The following is a 13,442-nucleotide window of genomic DNA, read 5'->3' as shown; positions in this document are numbered from 1 at the left end:
ACATCACAGGAGGAAGTTGTAATGCCTTCCCTGTCTTTCTATTGGCCAGAAAAGCGCGCTAACGTCTTAGAGATGAAAGTGAAAGTAACTCGAACATCGCGTGGTGCTCGCCTCTAGTAACGAGCATCTCGAACACGCTAATACTCGAACGAGCATCAAGCTCGGACGAGTACGTTCGCTCATCTCTATCCACAACCCAAGGTAACCTCTAAGCAACTAAAGGTAATAGCTAAAGTTAATGTTCATGAATCCACCATCAGGAGGACACTGAACAACAATGGTGTGTATAGCAGGATTGCAAGGAAAAAGCTGCTGCTCTCCAAAAAAACGTTGCTGTCTGTCAGCAGTTTGCTAAAAATCATCTGGACAAGCCAGAAGGCTACTGAAACAATGTTTAGTGGATAGATGAGACCAAAATAGAGCTTTTTTCTTACATGAGAAGCATTATGTTTGGGGAAAGGAAAACACTGCAATAAACCATAAAAACCTCATACCGTCTGTGAAACAAGGTGGTGGTAGGATCATGATTTGGGCCTGTTTTTGATGCATCTGGGCCAGGAAGGCTTGCTATCATTGATGGAAAAATGAATTCTGAGTTATACCAATAAAATCTGTCATTGAGCTGATCACAAGAGAACGTGGGTCATGCAACAAGACAACGACACAAAGTACACAATATGTTCTATGAAAGAATGGTTAAAGAAGAATAAAGTGAAAGTTTTGGAATGGCCAAGTCCAAGTCCTGACCTTAATCCTCTAGAAATGTTATGGAAGAACCTGAAGCGAAGAGCTCTTGGGTGAAAACCCACCAACAGGGTTGAAGCAGTTTTATACAGAGGGATGAGCTAAAATTCCTCCAAGCCAGGTAGCAGGGCTAATCAATAATTACTGGAAATGCAGTTATTGCTGCACAATGGGGTCACACCAGATACTGAAAGCAAAGATTCACATACGTTTGGCACTCAGACATGTGATGTGGGATCATTTTCCTCAATAAATAAATGACCAGTTTTACAAATTTTTTTGCTCATTTGTTTGATTTGGTTCTATTTTTCTACTTTTAGCATTTGTGTGAAAATCTGAAGTAGTTTCAGGTCAAATATAAGCAGAAATATGGAAAATTCTGTAGGCTTCACAAACTTTCAAGCAGCATTGTAGATTAATTGCTTTGGGATCCTGTACTCCGGCAGAGTTCCACTGTAAATGCAAGAGGTGATCCCCTGTGTGTCAAGCAGAGCCTGGATTAAACAATGGCAATTCCAGGTGATGGACGGCAATCAACAGATTTCTGCCTGCAATTGCAACAGGGATCTGAACTGTGTATGGCCATTCTTGGGTAGTCTTCTAAAGTCTTCTTATGGTCTTTTTGCATCTTTTTCACCCCACTATTTACAAAGTGATGACAAATCCTTGCGACATGTTTTTAAGTAAGAAAACCCTATGAAAGATTCTTCTGGATGTTGCTTGAAAAATATCAGATTTAGGAAGCCTGCACAAGTCTGGGTCGGATTCCACAACGGAATCCCACCCTATGCCTGAATGGTCACCCCTGCGTATCTGTCCGCCATCTTCAAATCTGTGCTGCAAATGTGCCGTCCGTCGCGCCGGCGCACATGCACAGTACAGATTGTGCCGCGCCATCGCTACGCAATGACATGGATCCTGCGACCTCTCTGCAGTGATGACTATGGAAGGGTCTTGAGGCGGATGCTCTCCATTGACTTCCATGGAAGCCATCCACACTGAAGCCACACGGAATCGCAGCATGCTGTGATTTCTTCTCCGCGAGTAGGAAATTGCAATCGATTTTCACTCATGTAGAGGAAATCGCATTTTGCCATAGCATGCTATGGGCGGCATTTGCAAAAGCAAATCCGCCTGTGTGCAGGCGGCCCTATGGTGAAAGCTGAAGTCCCAGTAACTAGGTTATACAGAGTTGGGTATAAACACTATATCTTTGACAATGCAGTACAGTAGAGCATGCTCTGTGCAGATATTGAATCATTGTATCCCGTCATATTGTGTTGGATAAATGCTTGAATACAAAATGATGCCATAACTGATATTTTCACTCATGTCTGTCTCTTGCAGTATGATATAGTGACCACAAACTATTTACCAGTGCATGGTCTCAAAGTAGGAAAAGAGTATTTACTACGGATTCGCTGCAGACAACACGGGAATGAGGAGTTTGGAAAGTTCAGTGAGGAGCTTGTGATTCCAGAATCTGTATCAGGTTTTGAATCAAAAGGTACGTATTAATTTAGTGTAAATACATGTAGCTCTAAAGTGATCTGTAAGTGGACTGACATGTCAAAAGTCATGGGACAGGAACTAATATCATGTAGAACACCCTGTAGCCCGGAGAAGTGCAGCAACTCAAGATTCCTTGAGAGAACAAAAGACATCTGGAGGGATGTTGAGCCAAGCCGTCTGAATAGCCAGCCACAGCTCCATGGTACTTTTAGGTGCAGGATCTCAGGCATAAATGGACCTTTCCACCTCATCACTTTAAAGGCTTGATAAGGCTCATGTCGGACGAACATGCAGGTCACCCAATTCATAGAAACTCTCCAGAATGTTCCTCGAACTAATTCTGAGCAACTTGTACCTGATGGCATGGGGCATTATCTTGATAGAATATCCTATCATTGTAGGGTACATAATGTCCATGAAAGACTGCAAATAGTGAGCAAGCACTGAAAAGTATCAGGCACTAGTCAATGGCATGTTTAGGTGGATTAGTGAACCTAACCCATGCCATGAGGACACATTCCACACTAGTATGGAACCCCCAGCAGCCTGCACAGTGTCTTGTTGACAACTGGGGTCCATGACTTCTGGGGTCTGTGCTACACACAAACCCTACAATCAGCCCAAAACAATTTGTACCATGACCCATAAGACCACATCCTGTGCTGCCAGTCCTTTATGGTCCAGTTAGCAAGCTCACAAGCCTAGGTGAGGTGCTGTCTGGTGTTTTGTTAACCTTGGTACGCTAGTGGGTCTTCTGCCTCCATATTCCATGGAAGCTAAAAAGCACTGCACTGGCCTGTGGGACCTCCTGCATTGAAAGTGCATGTAATTTTTGCCAGAGTCACTTGTCTGTCCCCACAGACAATTGTTGCCAGATGCCACCGGTCATAATCATTAAGCACCCATAGGTAGCCACTGTAGGTGATAATGCCTTCAATGGCATAAACATATTACACTTTGAATCAAGAAATGTTAAGTGCCCACACAGCTTTCGAAAATGGAATGTTCCATCCATCTGGTACCCACTTTGATGCCTACTTTGAGCTCCAATAATTCATTTTGTCTTGCCATGAACGCGCTGGCCAGCCTACAGCCACACTCATAAGAGAACACCTCACAACTTTTACAGGTATGGGCCATCACCTGATGTAATACTACTTCATAATCAATTTACATACTTGCTATCCCACGACTTTTGGCATGTGTATGTGTTCTTTTGAAATTCAGTTTAGCAAATTTGGCTTATAGCTATCTTTGGGGACAGGACAATTACCGATATGAAAGCAATTATGGCACCCACAGGCTTTGTCATCTAGACATCTCATGCATTTGAATTACCTGTGTGGGGGTCTTTGAATGCTGAGTGACAATCCATATGGGAACTGTAATAGCAGGAAGGGAACAGATCCAATTGTCTAAATTATTGGCACTAGATATTGATTACAGTTCATGCACAGAGCCTTAATCCCTTGGCAATATGCACTCTACCTTAACAGCGCTATATATATTAAAGCTGACACTTTGCTGCAATGGCCAGGATTGGAGATAATTCCGATCTATGCCATGTAACTCTTAAGTTGCCATGGTCAGTAGTGACAGTGACACATAAGACAGAGGAAGTGGCTCCATTAGTAAGTCAATCATTGCCCATTCGAAGCAATAGTTGGGTTCTGATACGTTTCATTGGCAGTCAGACTCCTAAAAAAGATCTCCTTATCTGTGATGCCTTTATGCCTATTAGGCCCTTTAACGCTGATAGGCATAGTACACTGCAATACAGAGCTATTGCAGTGATCAGACGATAACATGGTTGGGTCAGAAAAAATGTTAAAATAAGTTACATAAAATGTGAAAAAAGATACAGAAAAGCTTGTTTTCGTCTTTCAAAATGCTGTGTCTGAATATAAATGACATCAGAGATGCCTGGCAGCCAATCATCACCCCTCCAATTGCCCGTTCAGCTGTCAGCTCTCCAATATCTCTGATCTCAGTGACACATGGGTGACATTCACATGGTCAATTCTTTTCCTTTTCATGAAAGTTCCTCCCTTTCTGTTGAATTACATTTATCGTGTACTGAGGACTTTCCAAAAAACTTGGCTTCGCTCAGTAAACACGACGCAGCTGCTGCAAACAGGGCATTTCTAACTGAGAACATATTTAGTTTCATTGCAGAGGAAATCTGGTTAAAATTAAAAAAGGATTATGTCACCCATAAAAATAAATTCAGATTGTTGCTGGTCTCTTTGCCTGGTTCTTCCCTGCTATCTGATTGAAAAGGGTCTTCGTTTATACTCCAGCCAATCAGCATGAAGCAGGTCCATTTTTTCGCTAACACTTTACTGAAAGATTACCAAGCACCCGAACAAGACTAAGGCAGCCGTTGAGGTTCATGGGAAAGGGGCACTTATTTATCATTTGCCAGAACCATCTACAACCACTCTCCGGTATGTTAGAGTACTTCAGGCTACCACAAACATTTTTCCATATTTCTGGAGTATTTAAAAGTTTTTTGAGGAGCACCCTATAGGATCCATAATTGATTCACTTCAATGGGAACTTTGCCTATAACACCAAGCCTGGCCACTCTAGAGGGAATGGTGCTGTCTGCTTACTGAAGAATTGGGCTCCACACACAAGCAAACTGGGCCAACAAACCAACTGATTGGTAAGGATCCTGGTCGCTGAATCCCCGACAATCTACTCTTGATGACCTATCCTGATGCTAGGCTATCAGTAGTATAAAATTGGACAACCTCTTTCATTATAACACTAGATCACAGATAAAGAAAAAACTTTGTCTGCTACTTGGGGTATTGCACGTGTCCTAAACTTAACGAGCGTGTAGAATCCAAATCTGTAGTTGGATTTTGCCCAGGACATCGGGTTCTGAAGTTATACACTGTCTCATTGGCTATTCATACAGACACGAGGAACGGCCACAACTGCCACTGTACAGAACTATATTGTACTTCAAACCTGAGAGAATACAGAAACTTGTTCACATTAACAATAAAAAGTTCACTTGAGTCGTTATGCAATGCACATACACTCTTCAAAAGTCCTTTAGGCACTTGCTTTTGCGCTTGTGAGTGTCTGTTGTTGAACTGTCACTTTCAGAAGCACAAGATGCAGGCTGTATTGGCGCTGTATTCTCAGCATCATGTGGCATCGGCTTCACATTAGACACAATCAGGATAAACAATTTTTGACTTGTTCTTATTTGAAAATCCAGCAACATTGGTCATGCAGAAATAGCCATCTGAGTGATGATCTTTCGGTTCACGCCAACTCATAGGCACAGCAAATGGCATTGCTTTTGTCTTGCCATTGAGCCACTGTGCAGCAGATGTGAGGTGCCCATCTTTTGTCTTGATCTTCCACTTTACACCCAAAATAATACTTGTAAGCAATCTTTACTCTCTTTGATATGTTTTTGCGCTGAAAGCATGCGGTGTATTTACCATAAATATAGCAAACATTGTCTGGATGGTTAATCCAGCTCCACCTACTAATCTGTAGGCTAGCACAGACATACTAGCTATATAAGAAAACAGTATTGTTAACTATGAGCCTCATAGGCTACATTAGCTGGCAGAACAAGCCTCCGGGTGCCATAGCAACCCATGGGGATGCCATAATCACATTGCGGGGGTCTGATGGGTGACAGAGGGAGCCCCTAACCTCTATCAGCCTTTTACAGGCGTGTAAAGGGTTAAACACCAGGGATCCAAAGTTTTTTCAGACCCCCCGCATCAGTGCAGGTGCCCGGCTGTCATCCAACAGTAGAGCACCTTCTCCGCCGTGCCAGACTTACACTGCAGCGCCGTCAGAAGATGGCGCTACGGAATAGAGCCCATTAACGGCAGGCATCAAGACATATGGGCGGTAGTTAAGCATCTTTTGGCAAACTCAGAGGCAGCTGTTATGTGCCTTTTACTTAGGTGTAATTTGTATCTCGCCACTTTACCATAAAGACAGTGCGATAGAACTGGCCATGAAGCCACCTATAAATAGAGGAAATATGGATTTTAAAGGGAACACATTAAAGTTTGATTCAGAAAGGATTCTGAGTCAAAGAGGGGGGCTACTCTGGTCTCTCCCCGCCCACAGCATGTAGACTGACAGCTTCCTCCCTGCTTGTGTATAGGGAGAGAGCTGTCAGTCAACATACTGCAGGTGGGGAGAGGTTGGCGCAGCCTGCCTCTTTGACTCAGAGCTCCCTTCCGAGTCAAACTTTAAATTGTGTTTCTTCTGAAATGTTGCAGTGTTTCACAGTACCACTTACATGGGGAAAATAGGCATGCCTGGTGACACACGGTCCCTTTTACATGGAGCAGACCTTTCAATAATACTATCTTGATTTAGTTAATGTTGTTTTCAGTTTTTTTCTTTTCATATTTCAGTGCACTCCACTTCCATCCCCAGAAGCTCATCTACTGTCAGCAACAAAGGGCCATTACAGAAGGACATGAAAAAAAGTAATATTAAAAATATCCAACATTGTGCAGTGTTTTTTTTGTAAGAGTGAGGCAGTCATTGGCTGAAATTATGAAGGACTGTTTTTCCTTGAGGGTGCACTCCTATTGGTTCTCCGACCGATATAGCACTGGTAAATGGATGCAAGCAAGATTCATTTTTGCTTAAAAAACGCATTGCATCACATCCTAAGGCCTCGTGTCCACTAGAAAAATACAATCCGTGCAGAATCTGCCGCGGATTTACGCAGCGGATTCCGCGCGGATTTGCTTTAAATGGTATTTTTTTTTGCATGCAGATATCCGCACACATTGCTATCAATGTGATAGCAATGTTGCAGAACCGCGCGGAATCCGCGGCAAAATGGAGCATGTCACGTTTTTTCTCCCACGCGTGAAAAACCCAATTCTTTTAAAATGCCATCCGCGGGTGCAAAAATCAATTTAATGGACCCGCGGATGGCCAATGATTCCCTATGGGCAAAACCTGCTGTGGATTCCATTTAGCTAGTGGACATGAGGCCTAAGGCAGGATCCAATGTACCCCCAAAAATAGAACATGCAGCAATAGTGCAAGCCTGCAGCATTGCAGTAAGATAAAAATCGCTTGTGTGAATAAGCACATTGAAATCTTATCACAATCAGACAAAATCCCTGAGTGAAATACGCCAGAGTGAATACACTTTAGAGGGGCTATGCAGGGATTTACATTTATTACCATCACCACGGAGTTGGACTAGCCAATACCAGCTGCGTCCTGACAAAGGCATCATGCAGTATTGCGTCCGGTATCGGTGACGTCATAGGTGAGGGATGGGCTGTCAGCTCATTTTAATAAATAAGCAAGCCCCTCTATCACTGCACCCATCCCTCACCTATGACGTCACCAACAGCAGCAGGCCACAATACCACGTGACACCTTTTCAGAAAGCAGGTGGAAGTGGCTGGTCCAACTCCAAGATAACGGTAAGAAAATGAAATCCCCGAATAGCCTTTTAACTTTGGGACCCATTATTGTATCAGAGCCCAAGTCCACCGGAGAATCCGCAGAATCCCTAATGGGCCTGTCCAACTAGGAATGGCTACATTACTCATATGAACAATATAACATAAGATTGTCATAATAGTCTGTTGGTTTGATCCCCTTCATTGCAGTTGGGGGAGGGACTCCACAATGCTGTATTGAAACTATGTCAAATATGTATTACTGCTTACTAGATTTTTATATCATTTGCTTTTCTGTAGAACCTCCCGGATGGCCCCGTATCACAGGATGCCACTCGCCACAGCAGGAGACATTCACATGTCACTGGACATATGGAAATTTTCATAACTTGTCTGGCAAACTAAATCTGCAGTTTTTGAAACCGTACGGCTCCTTTGTTTGTTATTGCTTTTTAGATATTTAACACTGTTCATTATGTTTCATCTTTAAGTGTGGGTCTACCTTTAGGGTGCTTTCACTTCTGCGTTGGGGATTCCGCTTTCCTGCTCCATTCGGGGAGCAAGAAAGAGGAATTCTCACAGCCAAACGGTTCAGTTATTGGAGGACAGTGCCTGATGACCCCCTTGACTATAATGGGGTTCGACTGCTTTCTGCACAGCTGCTGGCTTTTGGACAAAGGAAAAAGCACTGCATGTAGTGCTATTTCATCCTGTAATTTGAGATGAACCTTCAGCCAGGGGTTGTGACACAGATATAAAACCGGCCTAGTGAGTTTACAGCACAAGTATATGGGAGAATTGCATATATAGAGTCATCTGAAAAATTAAGTACGCTCTGTTTGAATTAAATGCTCTTGCATATGAGGATATAATAAAAAATACAGGTTCTTAGGGCTCCTGTACACAGCAGAACTGGATAGCGCATGTGGAATGCAGCCGTGGGAGCAGCAGCACCCGTGCGTACCTTGTCACTTTTGTTTTCATCTATACTGCGGATGGTGTGCACGGCGAGCCGTCAGACATGCACAGTACAGATTTTTTTTTTTAAATTACTGCTTTTCCCGCGTTATTGCGGAAGAGCCACAAATCACACGGCTTCCATTGACTTCAATGGAAGCCGTCCGTGCGGATTCCGCACAACATTGGAGCATGCTGTGATTTTTCCTCCACTTGCGGAAACCAATAGCGGTTGTGCGGGAAGAATCTATTTCCCATAGCATGCTAGGGGCAGTATTTGCTGCGGATCCACGGTGCGGATGCCCGCAGCAAATATCCACCTGTGGGCAGGAGGCCTTAGAAGGTGTTAAGGTTAGGTAAATACAACCTCAGATGGACAACAACACATGACAAATTATACTGTATCATCATATTTAAACAAAAGCAAAGCCAAAATGCACAAGCAGTGTGTGAAAATGTTGATACCCTATGAATTAATGGTTGTAGAACCACTTTAGCAGCATTGACTTAAATTAATTGATTTCTGACGTTTTCAGTCTCTCATATTGTTCTGGAGGAATTCTGGTCCACTCCTCGTTGTAATGTTGTTTCAGTTCATTGAGGCTTGCGAGCATTTGTTTATGGATAGCTCTCTTAAGGTTTTCCTTCAGCATTTCTATTGTGTTGAGGTCTGGACTTTGACCGGGCCATTGCAGAACCTTTTTTCATCTAATGTAGATGGCCTCACTTTTGACTCTAGAATACTTTGGTATATAGAGGAGTTCATGGTCAACTCAGTGACTGCTAGATGCCCATGCCCTGTGGCTGTGAAATAAGCCCAAATCATCAGCCAACCACCACTGTGCTTGACAGTTAGTATGAGGTGTTTATGCTGTGTTTGGTTTTCACCAAACATGGTGCTGGGCATTACGGCCAAACATCTCTAGTTGTCTCATCTGTTCAAACTGCGTTGTTCCAGAAGTTTTATGGTTCAGCTGCAACTTTGAAACTTTAGCCATGTTGCCATGTTCTTTTCAGGAAGAGGCGACTTTCTCCTGGCAACCCTTTCAAATAAGCCATTCTTTTTCAGTGATTTTCTAATTATACTGTTATGAACTTAAACATTTAATATGCTAACTGATGCATTTATAGTCTGAGATGGAGTTGGATTTTTGCAGTTTTTCTGAGTACGGCATGTTCTGATATTGGGGTGAATCTTCTGGGAAGATTGTCAACTGTTAAATGTTTTCCATTTCTGAATAATCTTTCTCACTGTAGAGTGATGGACTCCAAATTGTTTGGAAATGTCCTTATAACCCTTTCCAGATTGATGGACAGCAACATTTGCTTCTCTAAGATAACTTTTTATTTTTTCCACCTTAGCTTTGTGTTAACAAACACCTGAATGCTCCAGACCAGTAAACCACAAAATTCTGCTTTCATAGAGGTGATCACACTTGCTGATAATAAATTAATCAATGACATTTGATTAGCAGCACCTAGCTGATAGTTACCCTCTTAATTCCTATGATGGAAAAAGGAATGGCGTACTTAATTTTCACACACTGCTTCTGCATTTTGGCCTAGTTTTTGTCAAGCAAATAATGACACTGTGCAATTTGTCATGTGGTGTTGTTTATCTGAGGTCGTATTGGCTAGTTTTAAGACCACCTAGGACTAAATGTTTTTGTTTTATTGCATTATGTCCAGATACATAAAAACATATTCAAAAAGAGGGTGTACTTATTTTTTTCTCATGGCAGTAGAGTAACAGTTTCTTTATGTATTTACACTATATAACTGGAATCACTCAAGCAGAGAGAAAGTAAAAATACATACCTTGTTTAGGGAAACCTATATTCTGTCTATGTTCTGCCGTGTAGTCCGATTTCTGGATATCATGTTATAGAGCAGGAGGAGTGGAGCAGATTAATATATAGTTTTGTGGCAATAGACTCAGGATAACTTGTAATTCATGAATTGTAATCTTTGCTCATTCTGGGTTTAGGTGTCTAGCTGGCGGTCCTCATGAGTGACTGTCATCCTTCTATGTATAAGTGTGTGTATCAAGAGAACCGTCAATCACTTGTAGGATCGCCCATTGGACTCCAAAGCCAAGAATAAGCAGGGATTTAAATGAATAAACTACGAGTTATACTGATTCCTTTCCCACAAAACTAGATATCAGTCTGCTCAGCTCTTCCTGCTCTAGGACATCATGCCTGCAATATGTTCAAGCTGACAGATTTAAATGCATAATAGAAATAACTACTAGTCATATCTATTGTTATCACTTTCCTATGAATGAAGAGGATTTTTATCTGTGGAAGAAACGCGCAATAGTTGAAAAAATACGTCCGCCTTTTTTTCTGAAATATTTACTGTCTTTACAAGGTTAATAGATTGTCCCCATAGTGTCTGCTTGGCTGGTTTCATGCAGACAGAATATGGCTACATTTCAGCTTCTTTACCATGACTGTGACAGCCGGATCACCCACAGTTCTACTGAACCCAATTTAAATTACAAAATTAAATTAGAGTTATAAGGGCGGACACCCACTTGTGTTTTTTTTTCTACTGCGCTGCGAGAGTAAGTGAAAACTCTCGCCTCGCAGTGCGAGAAAAAAAACAGGATGACGGCAGGATATCGCCAGTCTTTTCAATGGGGCCAGCGGCAGCAGCGCTAGCCCCATTGAAAAGATATGGAGAATACCACAAACTTCTGCCACAGCGGTCACAGCTGTGACTGCTGTGGCAGGAGTTTCCTTCATCCCCGCGGGGATGAAGGAATCCTCTGCCAGAGCCGTCATTGCTGTGACAGCTGTGGCAGAAGTGCAGCATGCTATCCCATTGCTTTCAATGGGATCGGCGCTGCTGCCAGTCCCATTGAAAGCAGTGGTTTTTGGCAAACCCTGCGGTATGATTTTCGGGGAAGGGCTTGAAATATAAGCCCTTCTCTGAAAATCATCAATTAGTGGTAAAAAAAGTTTTTAAAAAATTACTCACCTCTAATTGATGATTTTCAGGGAAGGGCTTATATTTCAAGCCCTTCCCTGAAAATCATACCGCAGGGTTTGCCAAAAACCACTGCTTTCAATGGGACCGACAGCAGCGCCGATCCCATTGAAAGCAATGGGATAACATGCTGCACTTCTGCCACAGCTATCACAGCTGTGACGGCTGTGGCAGAGGATTCCTTTATCCCCGCGGTCCCCGCGGGCATGAAGGAAACTCCTGCCACAGCTGTGACAGCTGTGGCAGAAGTCTACGGTATTCTCCATGACTGGTGATATCCAGACTGGTGATATCCTGGTGTCCTCCCGTTTTTTACCTCGCACTACGAGGCGAGAGTTTTCACTTGCGCTCTCAGCGCAGTGGAGAAAAAAACGCAAGTGGGTGTCCACCCTCACGTGGATAAAAAGTGAATTGTATTTTACATAGAGTATCATGAGCAATACACTTTATATATGGCATACCTTAATTTTTTCTTGTGTTTAGTAGCATAAATTGGATCGACTGTCCAATTTAAAAAAAATAATTTTTCTCACTTTATGCGTTTAGGGGCATGAATTGGACAGACTGTCCTGACACTGAGTCTGCTGGAGAAAACAGCTGCTACTTCAGTAACGAATACACTTCTATTTGGTTGGGATATATAGTCCGCCTTGTTAGTGAGAATATCACCTTTGATGAATATTCATTCGTAATCGATGATATTGGTAAGTTTTAATGTACATTACAGTATAAATACTGCAACTTTCTTATCAGCTTTTTGTTTCAATTCATCAATGTTTTCAAAATCTCTGTTTTTTGTCAGTAAATAGAGCCATTTATGTCCTCGCCCTGTCTATGTGACACAGATGCCGTGCTCGATTTGAGACACCCTTACATTACGACGTTAGATGAGAGCTATTTAGCGTATGCACTAAAATCCGCTAGGTTACTTTTATGCAGTGATCTATTAAAAACTGTAATTGAAATAAACAGAGAATAACAGGAAGTTGACATATTTGTTGCATCCAATAAAAATGATTGAAAACAAAAAAAACCCTAATTTAAAGAGGTCTGTCTCCCCGATGGATTCACTTTAATGCTCCATACTAAACATACAGTATATATGCAAGTGAACTCGGGGCCTTCTGACACTTTCATGTTAATGATTAGTGATGAGTGGGCATACTCGCTAAGGGCAATTGCTCGAGCGAGCATTGCCCTTAGCGAGTACCTGCCCGCTCGAGAAAAATGGTTCGGCTGCCGGCGGTGGGCAGGGAGCTGCGGGGGAGAGCGGGGAGGAACGGAGGGGAGATCTCTCTCTCCCTCTCCCCCCCGCTCCACCCTGCTGACTGCTGCAACTGACCGCTCCCCCGCATCGGCAGCCGAACCTTTTGTCTCGAGCGGGCAGGTACTCGCTAAGGACAATGCTTGCTCGAGCAATTGCCCTTAGCGAGTATGCTCGCTCATCTCTATTAATGATATAATGATATTAAAAAGAAAAAAATGTTTTTGAATTGTCTATTTTGTAGTAAGACGGGCTACAGCTGAGAATCTGGCTTCTTATGCTCTGAGAGTTCTTTAATTTTGGCAAACTCCGAAACGTCTGTGTCTTTTACTAAGGAGTAATTTCTATCTGGCCACTTTACCATAAAGATAGTGAGATAGAGTTGGGCATGAAGCCACCTATAAATAGAGGAAATAAGGATTTTTAAAGAGAACTCTGCGGCATTGCAGAATAAACACTTTAAAGTTTGATTCAGAAAGAACTTTGAGTCAGAGGCGGACTACTCCAATCTTTCCCCGCCCACGGCATGTAGACTGACAGCTTCCTCC

At 42.6% G+C, this 13,442-nt stretch overlaps 1 protein-coding gene across 4 annotated transcripts in view; it reads left to right on the top strand.

Annotated features, from left to right (window-relative positions):
- GHR (growth hormone receptor) overlaps positions 1 to 13,442 on the top strand; it is a 309,732-nt gene that overhangs the window by 272,634 nt on the left and 23,656 nt on the right. For all 4 annotated transcript variants that reach the window (XM_066602762.1, XM_066602763.1, XM_066602764.1 and 1 more), the window contains 4 exons: positions 2,092 to 2,251; positions 6,663 to 6,737; positions 7,980 to 8,103; positions 12,177 to 12,334. In XM_066602762.1, coding sequence (XP_066458859.1) covers positions 2,092 to 2,251; positions 6,663 to 6,737; positions 7,980 to 8,103; positions 12,177 to 12,334 — 517 coding nt within the window. The remainder of the gene's footprint in view (positions 1 to 2,091; positions 2,252 to 6,662; positions 6,738 to 7,979; positions 8,104 to 12,176; positions 12,335 to 13,442) is intronic.

Source organism: Eleutherodactylus coqui, chromosome 5 (assembly GCF_035609145.1).
Source record: "Eleutherodactylus coqui strain aEleCoq1 chromosome 5, aEleCoq1.hap1, whole genome shotgun sequence".
Taxonomy (NCBI): Eukaryota; Metazoa; Chordata; class Amphibia; order Anura; family Eleutherodactylidae; genus Eleutherodactylus; species Eleutherodactylus coqui.
The sequence above is the reverse complement of the archived record's forward strand: the minus strand, read 5'-3'. Positions and strand labels throughout refer to the sequence as shown.